This window comes from Pteropus medius, unplaced genomic scaffold, assembly GCF_902729225.1.
Source record: "Pteropus medius unplaced genomic scaffold, Ma_sr-lr_union100, whole genome shotgun sequence".
NCBI classification, from domain to species: Eukaryota; Metazoa; Chordata; class Mammalia; order Chiroptera; family Pteropodidae; genus Pteropus; species Pteropus medius.
This window is the reverse complement of record NW_024352787.1, coordinates 26,344,009-26,362,305: the sequence shown is the minus strand read 5'-3', so window position 1 is coordinate 26,362,305 and position 18,297 is coordinate 26,344,009. Positions and strand designations below refer to the sequence as shown.

The following is an 18,297-nucleotide window of genomic DNA, read 5'->3' as shown; positions in this document are numbered from 1 at the left end:
GTGTGAATTAAATGAACTAGAAGCCTTTGAAAAGAATAGTGGTATTTGTCTGCAGTCATAGAGAATTTGGCATTGCTTTACTTGGTGTCAAAAGGCTTTACTTGTGAAATTATTACTACAAACTATAAATATTCCCATGTTGTAATTGAACACAACTGATGCTTTTTAATACCTTTTAATAATGAAAATTGCCACACAAAAACAAAAGAATACAAAAACCCTCAAAGTATCTATCACCCAAGTTCAACTTTAACATTTTACAATATTTCCTTTCTTCTCTTGTCCCATCTCTTTTTGATGCAAGAATATTTAAAAATTCTGATGTGATGGTATTTTACCCCTCAGAAATCTGTATTTCAGTTGGGGAATTGGGTAAAAAGAAGGCATTGTCTTAATCTCAGTTTCATTATCACATCTAAAAACATTATATTTAATAGCCAGTGATATTTGAATGTCCCTTATTGTTTAGGAAAACTACCCTATATAGTTTAATAAAATCAGTATCTACTCATTATAGTTGATTTCTTTTGTTAAACTAAAATGTAGTTGACATACATTATTATATTAGTTTCAGGTATGCAGTATATAATGACTTGACATTTATACCTTAAGAAGTGATCACCATGATCATACAAAGTCATTACAGTATTATCAACTATATTTGATTCTAACATTCCCTATGCTTTTAAATTTTTGCAATTGTTGCATTATTTTACTTTAGGGGAGATAAATCTTATCAGAATTTTTATAGTTAAATCTTCTGTTTGTTATTTTTTTAAAAATATCCTTTTTACACTAACATTTTAAATGTTTTAAAAATACTGCCTCTCTCATTACATATTGTATGTATTAGCTGATATTAACTGGTATATTTTTTCTGGGTTCATTCGTGATTTAGATTTCAGTAGAAAGTCTGACTATATATGTACATTACCTCACAATCATGTTAGTTCATTGTGGATTTGGTTAAATTGAGCAGTAGCATCTTTGGTGTTTCCTTTTAGTTCTTTTGTACTATTTTTCTCTGATTCAATTATAATTAACAGAAGCAGTTATAAAAATTACGAATATTAAGAGCAATATATATTCAACTATTATTCTTTTCTGCAAATTGTGCTTAGTCCTTGTCATGTAATGATGTTTGTTCTTCTGTTTTTACCCTTAAAGCTCAAGCTATAAAAGCCAAAGGTCCTGTGACGATCCCATACCCTCTTTTCCAGTCACATGTTGAAGATCTATATGTGGAAGGACTTCCAGAAGGAATTCCTTTTAGAAGGCCATCTACTTATGGAATTCCTCGCCTTGAGAGAATATTACTTGCAAAGGAAAGGATTCGTTTTGTGATTAAGAAGTAAGACTCTTAGATTCTTTTCTTTGTTCTTGATTAGTACATCTTTTCATATTGTTGACAAATATTTATTAACTACCAGGGCTATATTTCAATTAAGTTTAAATTATTATACGTCATCTTATTTTTTACGTCTTCATGTATCTGTGTATAAGTTTTTGTTGGTCATGGCAGAGTTGGCTTTTGGAACATGAACTCCTGCTCATGCTTGATTGCCATACAACCATCATTTTCTTTTCTAATTTTCTGACAAGCATGCTAAAGAAAATAAGTAATACGATGTCAGTGTCTTATTTTTAGGTCTGAATTTTTTAAAGCATATGTGGAAATATATGTAAATTGTAAAAAATAAATGAACAATAGACGTAAGAATGGGAAGAAACTAAGATAGCAAGAATGCTGTTCTTTAGCATTGACGTAAAGAGTGCAGCAAGGATAGTTTAAAAGAAAGTGCAGCAATTGGAATTGGAAGTGTAAATGCTTCCATTTAAAAATGGCAGCCACATTTTCTGTTCTCTTAGATTCTATTAAGATTATAATAAAAGGTTTAAAAAACTAAGAAGGTATTTATCAACAGATTTAGCAATGCAAATATATGGAAATTTCCTATTACTTTACATCCATGGAACAAGAACTAGAATATTTATAAAAAGAAATAATTGGAAATTATTTCTTCAAATGATAAAATATAATTACTAAACTAAAAATTTTAATGATAGGACTAGAGAGTTGTTAGTCTTATAAATTGTAAAGAAGATTGTATATATGAAAGATGAGAAAGAATATTGAGTCTTCATCTAGTTATATTTGACTTAAAGTAGAAAAGGGAGAGCATCAAAAATGAACTACTTCATAAAGTTTCAGTGCCCTGAGGATAGGGGGAAAAAATCATTAGACTCTAGAGAGTAAAATCAGGTCATCCATAAAGAATGAAAATCACACTGATGATAAACCTGCTTTGAGCATTAATGGATGATGTAACACTATTAAGCAATTCTTTCCACGTTCTAGGTGGAAATGATTTCAACTTTAGATTCTCTAGCCAGTCAGACTTGCCAAACATGTATGAAAGCACATAGAGATTTTCTGACTTGAAAAAGGAAAGGTAGCAGTTAAGATGTCTCCAGAAGTGAGTAACAAAAACCCTTATTCAAGTTAGCTTTATAAGGTAAGATGCTTCTCTCTCCTCGCAAGGAAGTCAAAGATAGGATGGTTAAAATGTGGCACATGGGGCTTTGCTCATTTTTCTTTCCTTTTGCTGATAGTTTTCTTAGACTGGTCTTGAGTTGGATACAATAGTTTTAGGCCTCACAGCCAGACACATCTATGAAGGAGAGAAACAGCAGCTTCCTGTGTTTTTTTTGAGAGCAAGTCAACCTTGGAACATAGCTGTAATTCTCCAGTTAGAATTGTATCAAGTGCTTATTCCTCATCTGGGCATGGGAAAGATAACATGATGGGTTTAGACTAAGCAATATTCATCCCCCAGGGAGTGGGGATGGTTCACTTCTTTCGAAATACATGGCTTTCATGTTAAGTCCTTCTATTGGTGAGGTGTTTTGTTTGTTTGTTTGTTTTTTGAGTCATGTGCATATTACAACTGATACAGTTTTTTTTTTTTCTAACATCTTTAAGCTATAAACAAAGTGAATACATTAGTAGGATAATAGTCACATCATTTGGAAAGGTGCTCAACTTCGTTACTGTAATAATGCTCTGGTACTGTTGAGAAAATGGAGAAATTAACAACCATCTTGATCAAAAAGTAAAACCAAGCCAGCTTATATTGGCATTAAATAATGACAGGAGCTTTTAAGATTTAAGTAGAGATGAAAAAAAGCCCAAGGAATATCTCAAGATAATAGGTGAACTATCCTCCACAGGGAGGAGCTTATTGCTAACAGTTATTTTTCTTTCCAATAAATTGTAGTTTAAAGATTTAGTAGTCTCTCATGAAATCGATTTGTAGACATACTATCTTGTTCTAAAACCCTGACACTAGCCTAGAACCATATACAAGAATCATCCTTCTCCCTTCACACTGATATATTAATAAGTTTCTTGTTTTAAGGACTCTTGTACTGTCATTTTGTTTTTTAACTTGTTAAAAGTTTTAAATTTTATTTTAAATAAATCTAAAATATTTTTCAGGTTTTGCTTATGTTTGCTAACCTTAAAGCTTATAAAACTATATTTGGATGTTTAAATGTTTATGCAAGCTTATCAGAGGTACTTTATGCTATGTATATCCTGTTTCAAGTCCTTCTAGTACTCATTTATGGGAAGCCATCTTTTTATGGACTTTTTAAAGCCTTTCCCCAAAGATTAATGTGGTAAGGCTTGCTAAACATAAACTATTTTGTTTATTTAGTAGATTATCTGTAGAGTTGAGCAAATGTTTTATTTCACAACTCACTAATATTGGTCAAATATTATATACACCATTGACTCAATCTTGTATTAGTTTCCATCATTTCTTGGATTATTGTTAATCTAGGTATACTTTTCTGTGGTATCTCCTCCTCCTCTCCCCTCTTCCCCATTACTTTAGGCCATTACAACAAAATAGAGTGATATAGGATATGGAATTTAGATTGTGGAAATTGTCATCTATAAATTATGTTTTATAAGCTGTTTACATATTCTGAAAAATAAAAAAGCAAGTGTATTATCTTGTAAATGTTAGTATTGAAATATATTTAGGGTAGTTATAAACAATTTATATATGCTGAAGTTAAGATAGTCAATGTAATGTAAAATTAAAGGATCCATTTAAAGTTTTTATTATTTACTTCCTTTGGTGTTATGCTTTTATAAAATGCCTTTGGGTTACAAGTTAATTTAATTTCTGTGAGGACACATGTTCTGTGAAGTACCTTATGAAACAATATGTAGGTACCATTTATTTTTATTCTGGAAATCTCAAGAAATTGAGATTTAATCGTACTCAAGAGTCCAGATTGTCTTTTCTTTTTAAACTGGTCTTGATTGAATATTAAATAAGTACTAGTAGTTACTACTTTTTTACTCAATATTACCTGTAAATATTTAGTATGTTTTCTCACCTTTCAGACACGAACTTCTGAATTCAACACGTGAAGACCTACAACTTGATAAACCAGCTTCAGGAGGTAGGTCTCTACTCCAGTCTGTGTCAAATTGTGTGTCAGATCAGAATATTATGTATAAGAAACAAACACTGTCAAAATATTGTCCAATATTTTCTAGAAGAATAACTCATTTTCTTCTTAATAACCCATTATAAATAAGTGCCAACATCACATTTCTGAGTAGACTAAAAGAAGCCTGTCTGTTTTACTTTTGAGATTCAGATTTTATCTGAATAATTTATTACCCAAGTCTGCATTACTCAATTGAATAATCATTCATCATCATACCCAGGACGTAAAAAGATTTACTTCTTAAAGCAAAAAGCTAGCATTTTCATCACTTGTTTGTTAGATGTGACTTGAAGGAAGTATAATTGTGATTTGCTCTCTTACTTGCTTTTGATTTTGAGTGGAGTGGGGTATATATCTGAAATGGAAGTTGCATCACTTAGAATTTGTACATTGGAAGGATTACTAGCCGTCTTATATGCCTAAATTTATCATTGTAGAAATCACCTGCTAGCTGTTCTTGAGTAAACTGAATTGTGGTATTTCCTGCCTTCAGTTGTTAAACTTTAGAGTACCTGTGTAAAATTACTCTTAAATTACAAACTTCCATTTTGTCAGTGTTTCATTTGTTCTTTTATTCAGTGTCAGCGCTGTTTTAATAAACACATTCTGAAATCTTAGAAATAATTTTAGTCAAAAACAAAAGTGCTGCCTATTTTATAATTATAGTATATTAATGCCATCAAATCGAGGAAATGTGTATATTTGTTACTCTTACAGTAAAGGAAGAGTGGTATGCCAGAATCACTAAATTACGAAAGATGGTAGATCAGCTTTTCTGCAAAAAATTTGGTAAGTCTAATTTTTTCCCCCAACTAAAGTATATTATACAATAATTTTTCCCAAATTTTACTTTAAGAAAGTAAATACAATGAATGCGACTTCCAATTTTCTTTTATTCTTTTCAAATATTTATGATGAAAAGTTTTAAACCTGTGCAAAAGGGGAGAGAATAGTGTAATGAACCCCCATACACTCTTTACTGAGTAAATATTTTGTACACTATAGGTTATTCAGCATAGTGCATTTCACATTTTAGAAACCTTTTGTCTTGGGACCTTTTAAAAATGTTTTGCTGCTCTGGAATAAAAGAGACCTTCAGTGGCAGTGTATCACTGGAGTGTTTAGTTAGCACACCTGGTTATCAGAAAATGTTACGTGTCCCAGACTCTTGTAGTAATCTTGTTTGTTGTGCTCGCTGTGCTTGTATCCCTGAACAGTTAAAATACTTAGGTTTGGTTTATCATTGCAACATGTTTTGTTACCAAAAGTCACTCTTTCCCCTGCTTTATCCTACTTCTCAACGGCATTCAACATAGTTGTCTTATTTTTCTTCTTAAAACTATTTTAAACTACTTTTATGGAAAATTATTGACTCATAGTTTCTTCCTGTCTCATTGACTGTCATTTTATTTCTCTTGACGTCACCTCCCTTTGTTCATTCTTTAAATTTTGGGAATGGTTCTCTACAGCTCAGTCCTGAGCCGCCTTTTTTTCTTTCTTGCTATGCTTTCTCCACAGGTAGTCACTTCATCTTATATCTTAAAAATAATATATTATCTTTATCCTGATTACTTTCTGTTTTCTTTTTTCTTTTTTTGGTTTATGCAACTTTATTGAAGAAAAATAAATCAGTTACTGGCAGAGCTATTAGTTGATCGCTCATCCATTGACAACTTGCATCATTTATTCGGTGCTATATTAAACAATGTATTGGAAGATAAATTGATAGCTCCAAGCCTTCTAAAATTTAAATGAAAATTACAAAATATTTGAGACTCTTATTTTGGAATACAAAGATCGTTTTCTAATTTCCATTCTTTGTAGAATAAGAACAGGTCATTCCTTTATTGACATGCATAAAATACATCACATTTTCTGTTAGGCAGATGCTGTTAATTCAGTACTATGTCTCTAGCCATATCAGTTAGGAGCATAAACTATATCATGTAACAGATCTAATAGTGGAAGGCTTAAACAAAAATGGATGCTGCTAGAATCATCTTTTTCCTTTGATGTGACAACTGATCATCCATCTTCTCCCTCAGGTGATTTCTTCAACATGTAAGAGCAGTAAGGAATGGTTTTAGTGTCATAACTGAGTTAGAGTGAAGACATTGGCCACATAATACACATGTTCCATTTTTTAAAATTTTGACTTTTAGGTAGCATCACGTGGCATACTTCTGAGTCCATTGGATAGAGTAAACACAGTCATCCTGCCTTACTTCTAATGTCATCTCATTTTCTATCTCACTTGTTCATTTCGTACCAGCTATAATGACCATCTACTTGTTCTCTTTTTTTCTGAGCTCATACCCTGCTTGCACTGTTGTACCATTCTTGTTCTTGTCTCTGTACTGCTCTGTCTCAGGTGTTCTTGTGCGTCTCTTTTTTATTTACATCTCAGTTTAAATGCAGCCACATTGGAGAGGTCTTTACTGAGTATCCTAACATAAATCACTAAGCATGCTGTAGCTCATCACCCTTTTTATTTTCCTCAAAAAATGGTACTAATGGTTGTCTATCTTCTCCCAATGTAACATATAGATATGACAGTCTAGACCTTGTCTGTCTTGTTTATTGCTAGAACTGTGCTTCGTGCTTGGTCAGGTGCTCAACAAATATTTACTGAATGGACCGGTGTCATTAAAGTGTCTTCTAAAGCCCTCAGATACCTATCACTGAACCTTTCAGTTACATACTGTGCATTGGGCCTCATTAAATAATAGTATTGAGAAGACCAAAGTACAGAAGTGCCACAGCTATCACGGGCAAGAAAGGCTACAGTGGAGAGCTGTGTGTGAGAATCCCAAGGACCACAGTGGTCCTCACTGTTTTGTGAAAGAAACCATTGGAATTGCACCACAAAAAGAGCCAAGTCTCCTGGGTGAGGATTCTTGTTTGTCCTATGGTTTCCAAGAGGAGTGCATGGCACTTGGTCTTAAAGTCCCAGGAAACCAGTTTTTAGGGGCAACACAGGTGATTGGTACAAATGGAGATCACTAATCATGTATTGTTTGCAGAATCCTGTACTTCTCTTGTACTTATACTGTTTAACTCCCCTAGAATTTAATGCATCAGTACTTTGACAATCTATCAGAATTTTAAGGTTTTTCTCCTCTTTGATATCCTTGACTGCCTACCACAAATATAGGACCTTAGTGATAATTTATCTCCTCTTAATCAGCTAATGAACAATAAATAATCTTCAGCACTTTAAAAATCATATTTCCAAGGTATTTGATAAAATAAATCAGATGATGAACATTGTTTGTCATTAGAAATGCCACCATACTTTCATTGTAACTCACGAGTGACATATGATAATGAGTATCCCCATGAACAGGCCTTAACTTTGCCCTCATGTTTAGTTCTGGAAATTGAGCCTGGGAAAAGAAGCAGCCAAACCTATTAGGATCATTGATGCTTTCCAAGCAAGCTGACTTTTGTCTCATGAAAAGAGGAGGCTGTTGACAAGTTAGTGTTCTTACAAGGAAAAAATGGTCAGTGGAAAGTACTTTGACAATCTATCAGAGCTAAGAAAATAGGTAAGAGATTATGTATTGTGGCATTACAAACAACAAAAACTTGGCTCTTTTTAGTTGAGGTTAATGGCCTTAGGTGCGTCTAGGACTGTAGCTACTTAGAATGCCAGCAGAATTGCTGCTTTAAGTTAAGGTCCCTAAAAGAGAAAGAAGAAAACCTAGATTCTCTATAACTGTCAAACACTATAAATCTTGAATTTTTCATGGAAAAAATTCACACAGAAGGCCTTTAATTTTGAAAGGAAAGTCAATCTAAGAATCAAAGAAATGCAAATAATTCTTCAAAGAAGCACTCTTAAACCATCAGATTGTAGAATATTTAAATGTATCGTACAGAATACAAGGGAAACCTATATATACTGATATTGTGTAAATTGTCCGAATCTTATAAAAGCTCTGTTTGGATGTGGTTTCAGAGCAAGGATTCGTAATTTCATTTTTACATTTCTTCAATTCTGTATCTATTGAAAAGCAGGAAAAAAAGTACAGAACTTTACAGAACTTCAATTCTGTGTCTGTTGAAAAGCAGGGAAAAAAGTACAATGAATTCCCATATGCCTAATTTCATATTCAGTGATCATTTATGACTTTTTCCACATTTGGTAGTTTCTCTTTTTTCTCTTTATAGGATTCTTGTAAAGCAAATCATAGGCATTATGTCATTTTATTTGTTTAGTGTGCAGCCGTAAACAGTGTTGACATTTCCTTACACACAGTGTCATCACACCTGACGGAATTGACTGTTTCTTTGTATCCACTGTTATCTAGTCCATCCTTGAATTTCCTCATTCATCCAGAAAGTCTATTTAAAGTTTTTGCTTTGAATCTGTATGTAAACAAGGTTCATTTGTTTACTTTGGTTGATGTGTCTCTTAATCTAAACAGGTCTCTGCTTACTATTTTATTTCCCATTCCATGAATTCTTTGTGCAAAGTTATTTCCTTTTAAAATGGTTCACTCATGATGTTTAAGGGGTAAAGAAATAATCTCATGGTTACAGTCAAATAAAGGTATAGCCTAAAATAACTTAGTGTGTAGGAGCCAATAAAATGATTATTATGTTCATACAACATTAAGTAGCAAAAATCTGCCTTCAGATGTTTGAAAAAGTAGTGTTTAAGTTGCATTATTTATTGCGTCATGCATGATTTTGTTTTTATTTCTTCCCAAAGATATTGAAAAAATTTTTTATAAGATCTTAGAGCTGTTAATATATATGGTCTTAGAATCAGGAAACAAGTTCACCCCAAGTTACCCTTGAACAGAAGCCTTTAATACTTGAATTTGCTGTATTAAGTCTATTTCAGTAGTTATTATATATGTTTCCAGAGTATACTTGGCTTTTCAAAAAGTTGACTTTGCTATGGATTGTACAAAAATATGATTTCAGCAAAAACTTAATCTCCTTTTGCTTTTCTTCTGTAAAGCTGAAGCCTTGGGGAGTACTGAAGCCAAGGCTGTACCTTACCAGAAATTCGAGGCACATCCTAATGATCTCTATGTGGAAGGACTTCCAGAAAACATTCCTTTTAGAAGTCCCTCGTGGTATGGAATCCCAAGGCTTGAAAAAATCATTCAAGTGGGCAATCGAATTAAATTTGTTATTAAAAGGTAATATTATAATCTGTAGAAACAAAGTTAATGTTTTCTTTAAGAAAAGATTCATTTCATGTAAATGAGCCTTTTGTTACTTTCTCAGTTGGACTGACTCTTATATTCAAAATTAAGGTATTACTTTTAGATTCATTTATTGAGCAAATGTTGATTTAGTACCAGGCACCAGATGTACAAAATTGAGATCAACAAGAACCCTGTCTTTGGGAGGCTTATTACAGAGATAAATACAATAAAGTATTACTGAGCACTTTTGAGAAGACAGGTGGCATGTAGATTGGTCAGTTGTATATGGAGAATGGAGGAAAGGAAATAAGATAAGTAGGGGCAGGGAAGTGTCAAATGTACTTGAATGTTTACTTAACCCCACCATTCATTGTGAAATGAGTGAGTTGCTTTGTGGTAAACTAAGGTGGCCAAGTGGAAAAAGGCCTAATAACCTACACAGTCAGTGGAGTAATTAAAAAGTTTTAAAGCTGATTCCCCTTAAAATAATTTGGGTTTGCATTTTTTAAATGTTATTTTGGCTTGGATTTGAAGGATGGCAAAATAGGTAATTTGGGAGTAGGGAGTGTGAACAGAAGACCTGCTTTAAAACAGAAGGATTGTGGTGGGGATAGACTCTAGTACTTTTACTGTTTAGAGGTTGTTCATTTCTGTATGTGTGTTGGTACTAATTTTATAACAGAGGGGCAACCTTAGGATGACAAAGCTAGATATTTCTAGCTGTATTGAGGTATAGTTCATGTGAGGTTTAGAAACAAAGTTGAGCTGGTTAGGGGAAAAGGTGACTCTTTTGTACAGTTAAGCTTAAAATGCCTTTGAGGACCTGAAATCTGTGAAAATTGCTATTTTCAAAATAATCTGGAGTCACCAAAATGATCATTTTCACTGCAGAAGGCGAATGAACGACATTTAAAATCAGTGGCAGTGCACAGCTGTGTGGAAGGCCTCTAAGGCATTCCTAAATGCTCTGTTACTAATATCAACCGCATTTTTACAGACCAGAACTTCTGACTCACAGTACTACTGAAGTTACTCAGCCAAGAACGAATACACCAGGTAAAACAATTGTAAATTCCTCTTATTAGATCAGAGGTTTTCAAGCTTTTAAAAAATCTTTTAAAGTGAAAGATATTTTGGGGCTCCTTCCTCCCAAAATATCTTTTGTGGAAGCTCAATACAGAGACTCCTTGATTTATCAATATGAAAATAAGCAGTTTTGCGAAAGCTTGAGCATTGAATTTAGATCAGTGGTGTTCACTAGAAAAATAATATGTGTCACAAATGCCAGCCACATCTGTCATTTAAAATTCTCTAGTAGTGAGATCTTATGTTTCAACCTGTAATCAATATAAATACATGATGAAGGAATTTACATTTTTCATTTCATATATTTACATTTTTTAAACTTCCATGTATAATTTTGTATGCTATCTCAATTTAACTAGCCGTGTTTCAAGTAATCACTTGACTGTATCATACCATGAAGATTTAGACTTTAATCTTTATTCACATAGACCGTTTTTTATATGACAAACACTATAATTCTGGCAGCTTCACTGACATTATTACCCAGTAGAAAAGAACTTTCAAGTCTCAGTTGTATAAATAGTTTTATTTTCTCTATTTGAGCTATAAATATGCTTTTATTTGTTTCCCACCTTTTTGTTTACCATTGCATAATGTCAGAAAAGTGACCACAACTTACAGATCTTCTACAACCCTAAGAACTTTTGTTGTCAAAAACCAATGGTGGTTTCTGAATTCATGTAGTTAATCATTCTTGTAAATAGTAAGGTGAACTGTTACACAAGATGGAGTTGTCTGTACTAAAATACTGATCCTTCAGCTCTTAGAGTACCTGAGAGCAGCTGGTAAAGGTCAGCCAGTATGCCAGATGGGTTATATAATCTTGTGTTTATCATGGCATGAAAAGTGGTTGAGAAATACCTAGGGTAACAAAATTATCCTGTGACAGGAATTCTGCAGAGGAGAAGGTATAATCAGTGCTTAACTCAGGTTGCGAATCAAAATTAACAACTTCCTCAGCATGCTTTTGATTTAGGGAAAGAAAGTATTGGTGATGAATTGAAGGTCGGAGATGATACAGACTTTGCTAAGAGAAGTAATGGAAAGAAACATCCCCAAAGGTAGAGCTTTAATATGAATTGGCCAGAATATGATGAAAGTCTTCCTTTTTCAAGACAGACCTCAATTTCAGTGTTATGATTAATGTAATCACTGCTTTTATTAGGGACAATTCTAGTAGTGGCTGCAAACTGAGAATGTTAAACTTGTATCATTGAAAGGATATACAGACACCATAGATATTACTCCAAGGCCTGATTAATATTTTCAGCAGTACTTGAAGTGCTGTCTTCTAGCATAGATCAGTTAAAGGCCTATTATCAAAAGAAGAATCTTGATACTCTGAATCATTAACAATATTTGGCCTTCTATCATTCATAGAAGACTTTGGAAAGAATTCAGGTTATCACTCTTCATTCCATCAAAATATATACTTGGTCTGCCAGTGAACTAGGCATTAATAGCCTTTTGCTGGCCCAACTCAAGTCGTAGATGACATGACAAAAGAATTTTGTTAGTCACTATTACCATCAGCAATGTCTACTTAATTCTTGGCATGACCTGGGATTAAATAATAGTCGTATGCTTAAATACACTGTGGGTACACCTTTCCCTCAATTAGGTAAAAAATACATGTCATGTGCGAGAAAGTAGAGCTAGCCAGGTAATTGAGCTTTGAAGGGGAAGAACAAGGAGATGTTACTTAGCTCGTGTGAGGAGGAGGAAGAGTTGGAGATCTTTGGTATTAGAGTAGCAAATACCGGAGAAGGAAGTGTACGATTGAGTCAAATGGGGTGACTGAGCAACGAGTTAACAGAAGCCTTGGAAAAGGAGAGCCTAGGTACCTTTATAGTAACGATTCAGATTTGGTTTATACCAGAATTACTCTGGCTGAATGGTTGAGCTACCATGTTAAACCCTTGAAATGCTAGGGGTTTTTTTAAGTGAAGGTTTTAAAGACCTACAGTGAAAATAAAGTAAAAGAAATGTTAAAAGATTTTCTGAGGCCACCGACTTTTGGCAGTGTTTTCAGAACTTCAACGTTTCCCACTGCCTTTCTCGGCAAACACAGTGACTTCCATACTTGATGTGATTCTTGTACTCTCTGCCCTTCCGTCCCCTACCCCATTTCTCTCTCCCTCCTTTCTTTATCCAATACCCCCCGTTATCTTCCTTTATCCCCAAAGTCCATCCTCTCCATTCTCAGCTTCATCAAATAGGCCCTGATTATCTGTCCAAATAAGTGACATCTTAACATGTCTTTTGTAAGAGCTTTTTTAAATATTACATTTAAAAAGAAATGATTGTCTAATAAATAAGGGGTAATGAAATAAACCAAGTTGTAGATGTGAGTAGTGTTGAATGACAACTCCCTAATCCCTTTAACATTTATTTCTGCCATTTATTTTCATTCCTTTACCATTTATTACTTGCTATGATTAGTAAAGTTTTGCTCTGTGTGGGTTTTTAGGCACATACCTGTTTGATAAAACAAGGAATGCTTGTACAGAAAGCAAATACAAGTGCAGCTGTTGTGGTGCTACCTGGTATAGGAGCCCTGGAGCTTTACACAACCGGTCTTCCCTGTCCCCTAAGGATTCTCTTGATGTTTCTCAAAAGAATAATATTTGAAAACCACTCACTTAGAGCACTTGTGCAAACATGTTTTTATTTACTTACAGTGTGAACTTAAATTTGAATTGTCTCCCTCAGTTCTGATATTTGACAAGTACAGGAAATCATTCTTTTCCTTAAGACCCAAAATTTTTGTTCTTAAAGTTGAATTAAGAGTAACACTGGATTCTATACCTAAAGCTAATACAATGTTAATATGTCAGTTACTTTCAATTTTTTAAAAAGACCATCACTGGAAATAATGGCATCCAATCTAATTTTATGTTAGCACCAATAAGGAGCATTGTTAATTAGATTTATTTTTACTTTCTAGTCAAAGAAGATTGGAATGTCAGAATTACTAAACTACGAAAGCAAGTGGAAGAGATTTTTAATTTGAAATTTGGTAAGTAAAACACAGTGATTATGTCTGTTTAAAAACAAATGAGAGGCAGTGTCCTGAATGAATTATAGCAGTTGAGGACCTAAAGAAGGAAAGTCCCGAAACTGAGTTTTAGTTTATTTCTGCTACTAAATTTGCCACTTAAACCAAGCAAGTTACTTTACTTCTCTTGGATTCAGTTTTCTCATGTGTCAAAACGGGAAAGGAAGGGAGGAGTTGGGATAAATCTCAGTTCCACTGTCTGTACTTCTAATCTGGCTAACACCATATGGCAAATAGGTTTCACCATTTGTTTCAACTTAGATTTGTTGACAGCGGTTTCCTGGAGCGCTGTCTTGAGAAGGATTCTGAGGAGGCTCAGCAAGTGTTTCAGTTGATTGGGTGTGTCTGTCATGGAGAAGGAAGTAAGGAGTGGGAGTAATAGCATTATTCCCGGGGTGTTCCCATCTGTCATTTTAATACCTCGTATTGACATTTGTGTCCTAGTTCAGGAATTTTGAATACTCTGCCTCTGATCTCTCTAACTTGGTGGGTTCTGCTTAGATGCATCTATGCAACTCTTATTGTTTAAACAGCAAACTTGCATCTAGATGACAACACAAAGGCTGGGTAGGTGCCATTTCAGTGTGGAATGGCTATAGTTCACTTCTGCTCAGAGCACAGAGATAATTTTGACTAACAATATAACCATCCTTTTGATTTGAAGTGTTAAAATGTTCCTCTTAAAAGTACTTATTTTTTAGGCTTGTTCTTCAGTTTTGTACAATATACTAAGCAAAATGCCTTCATATTAAGTGGATATTACTGGATCGTAGGGAACTTCTGTATAACATATTTGAGACTGCCTGGATGTGACTTATTGTGGTAATCATTTTGCAGTATATACAAATACTGTATCATTGTGTTGTATACCAGAAATTAATATAATATTGTGTCAGTTATTCCTCAATAAAAAATAAAAGATTAAACTTTACCTTCCATAAATTATGTTTTCTTATAATTTCAGCTCAAGCTCTTGGACTCACAGAGGCAGTAAAAGTACCATATCCTGTGTTTGAATCAAATCCTGAGTTCCTTTACGTAGAAGGCTTGCCAGAAGGAATTCCCTTTCGAAGTCCTACCTGGTTTGGAATTCCACGACTTGAAAGGATTGTCCGTGGCAGTAATAAAATCAAGTTTGTTGTTAAAAAGTAAGTTCTATTTGCCAATGTAGTCATTTCTGATGTTAAAATGATAAGGTTATATTTATATTTAAATTCTAGCTGTATTTGACAGCTAAGGCTTTGACGTCCATGATGGAAAAACATAGCCCTGAGCTACAGTGCTGGCATTGTTCATTGCCTTTGCAAATAAATCTTTTCACATGTACTTGGTTTTTCTCCATTAGTGCAGGGAGACTTGTACCACCTGCCTCACAATGGTGGTTAGTTGGGTAGAGACACTGATGTTCTTAATATTCCTAAATACTTGATTGGAGGATGAAAATGCTAATTTTTATCTTCGCTCTTATTCCTGGTTAAACTTCTGGGCAACTGAATTTCAGTGATCAAGTTCCTCATCTGTATGTCTCCAGAAATTTAGTAGCTGAAGAAACTAGTATTAATTTTCATTTTCATGAAAGCAGTTATTTACTCTCCCTAAAATCATTTTGCAGGTAGTTAAGGGAAGGAAAAGTGAGAGATTTTTTGTTCAGAAAGATCGATATTATTGTTGCAAACAGAATGATTCTGTGATCGCCTTTATAAAAACCATTGGTCATGATCATTTCTACTAGCTGTGAAAACCAATATTGCACTGGTTACTGTAATGCTTCTTGGTTTTCTCTCTAGACCTGAACTAGTTATTTCCTACTTGCCTCCTGGAATGGCTAGTAAAATAAACACTAAAGGTAAGAGATTATATATACTCTTTATTATACTTCAGTGCAATAAAACATTCTTTATCAGCATTACCTAAGTCATACTGAATCAGTGGCCAATATTTTAAGTTATATTTTAATTAATGGACCTTTTTCCACCTCCAAAAAAATTTTCATTGAAAATTTCATGTTTGCAATCCTCCTTCATTAATGTTTCCACAGCTTTGTTGAGACTCATGTGGAGGATTACACTACCAGTTTAATTCTTCAGATTACTTTGAAAAGAGCCAAGCTGTATGAATTTTAATACTCTGCTCTTCTAAAGCATCCCCTCCTGTTTCTTTTACAATATGCAAAAGTAATCGTGTGCTTACTTTACATTTACAGCCTTGCAGTCCCCGAAAAGACCACGAAGCCCTGGGAGTAATTCAAAAGTTCCTGAAATTGAGGTCACTGTGGAAGGTAAGGCCAATTTGTGGCATGCTTGTGTTGATTCTCCATTTCTTCACTAGTTATATCTCTTGATTCTTCCGATTACTATTTATATTTTTATGCACATGAGTTTTTATAAAACTGGTTTTCGGTATGAATTAGCTACCTGTGATTAAAACTAAGTTTCTGAATGTTTCTAATTGAAATTTTCAAAAGGGTCAACATGATATTTCTTGAGCATATAGTAAACTCTAAAATGCCTTTCTTTCCTAATAATGCAGTATAGATGCAGACAAGAATGTATGGAATTTTTTTCTTATCTCCATTTTTTCCTATTCTTTTCAGGAAAGGAAGTTTAGAGATGGTTTAAACAGCAGTACCTTGGATTAAACTAGTTTCTTCTGCATCCTCAGGTTCACTCTCTTCTCTCCACTCCCATTGGATCTGTGGGATTCTTTTTCATGTTCACAGTATTAAAGTACTTCATATGATATTATAGACAATATTCAGCTTCCTCTTAGGTGTGGATAGCTCCTTCTGTCTCTTCATTAAGTAAAAGGAAAGGACAACTTCATTAAGATAATTCTTTTTGTCACATGATCTCAAGTTTTGTAATAAGAATTTTCTTGTTGATAGTGAGTAGAACCTTAGTCCACCCCCATTTAGTTATCTTATATATTCAACAGAGAACTTACTTTTTCACATGAAAGGCATCAGGGCTCCTTGGGCAATTTATGGATATCATACACTGGTTTAATCATTTCTGTTAAAAATTGCCAAGAATTAAAGTAAAATGTACTCAGTTCTTTCCTCTTTTTGAATAAGATCTGAGGAAGATGTCTCTAATACACAAGTTTAGCATACTTTCCTGAAGGAACTCATAAGTAAAAAGTAAGTTGCTTGTGGTGTACTTGTATTAGAAATACACAGATACTGAGCAATCAGACAGATCAGGGCTAGGAACCGTAAAAGATTTCAACAATATGAACAGTGTGATACTGCATAAGGTGTTGATGGAAGCTCATAAAGAAGGTTACATGTAAATTATGAGTAGAATATCTCCAGGCAGAGACACAGGAATGCTGTTCCTGAGAGAGAGCCTAGCGTGAGCAAAGGTGCTGATTAAATACAGTAACACAGTTTGACTAATGACTAATAATCTCATATTCTCAGGAGCATAGTTTTGTATCTTGTTCCAACTGTACTTGTTAGGAATTTTTAAGGTATCAGTGGCCAGAAGAACTAGCTGATTCTAGTGTCATAACAGTTGTGTTCTTCAAAGGATCAATCCATGTTGTCTTCATTTGATAGATGAATGAGTAAAGCAATTAAGGGAGTAATGGTCCCATAACTTCACTAGGGTTGTGAGATTAGAGGTCACAGAGTGAGTTCAGAAGGAAAGGCGGAGTGCTAAGATGACAGGCTACCATGAAGTTGAATAACACATGCTTAGGTTAAGAGATAGAAAAGGTGTTTTGCAATGTAAGTATATTCTTTGATAGAAGTAAGGGTGACATAAAAAAAAAAACAGTATGTACCTCAAAAAAAGAGAGACTACTGTGTCAAAGAACCCTGTCAGAGCTACAAACTTATTTTAGGACATTCTGAACATTAAGAAAGGCTTAAAACCTATACACAGAGGATAATATTTAGTAAAGCTCACTACAGCTTCTAAATTGTTTTTTCTCCTCTTTAACTAGTATAAAGTTACATTGTGTATACAACAGTGTCCTGATCTCAAATTAATCTGTGGGTGTTAAATATTAAAGTTGGGGGAAAATGAAACAGTTGATATGTACCGTTTTTATAGGTGCTGTACAGTAATAGCGCATTACAAACAGCACATTTTTAAAAAATAGATTAATTTGCACTTATCAGTTGGCACACTAGGTATATACTTCTGGAGGTTATTACTCTTGTATTTTCAAGTTTTTGATCCATTGAGCTGTTAAAGCTTACTAAGTATAAATAAATTCCTGTTTAATTAAGTGTTAGAAAAAGAAGAGTTAATATAATGGGTTAAAATGATTAGGCCTATAGACATAAGGTTACCAGGTATTACTTTAGGATTGCAAAAAAAAATCACTATTGCATCTAACAGTGATTTTACAAACAAAGACATACTTGTTTTTCTTACATAAAAATATTTTTGAAGGTAGGTTACCTTCAGTAGTTTCAAAAACTAGGAGAATAGCTTCTCTGTTTCCTCT

At 33.8% G+C, this 18,297-nt stretch overlaps 1 protein-coding gene across 11 annotated transcripts in view; it reads left to right on the top strand.

Annotated features, from left to right (window-relative positions):
- Positions 1-18,297, top strand: part of GTF2I (general transcription factor IIi) — a 93,796-nt gene that overhangs the window by 61,703 nt on the left and 13,796 nt on the right. For all 11 annotated transcript variants that reach the window (XM_039849090.1, XM_039849093.1, XM_039849092.1 and 8 more), the window contains 9 exons: positions 1,168-1,351; positions 4,421-4,479; positions 5,248-5,319; positions 9,503-9,686; positions 10,693-10,751; positions 13,729-13,800; positions 14,804-14,987; positions 15,627-15,685; positions 16,043-16,117. In XM_039849090.1, coding sequence (XP_039705024.1) covers positions 1,168-1,351; positions 4,421-4,479; positions 5,248-5,319; positions 9,503-9,686; positions 10,693-10,751; positions 13,729-13,800; positions 14,804-14,987; positions 15,627-15,685; positions 16,043-16,117 — 948 coding nt within the window. The remainder of the gene's footprint in view (positions 1-1,167; positions 1,352-4,420; positions 4,480-5,247; positions 5,320-9,502; positions 9,687-10,692; positions 10,752-13,728; positions 13,801-14,803; positions 14,988-15,626; positions 15,686-16,042; positions 16,118-18,297) is intronic.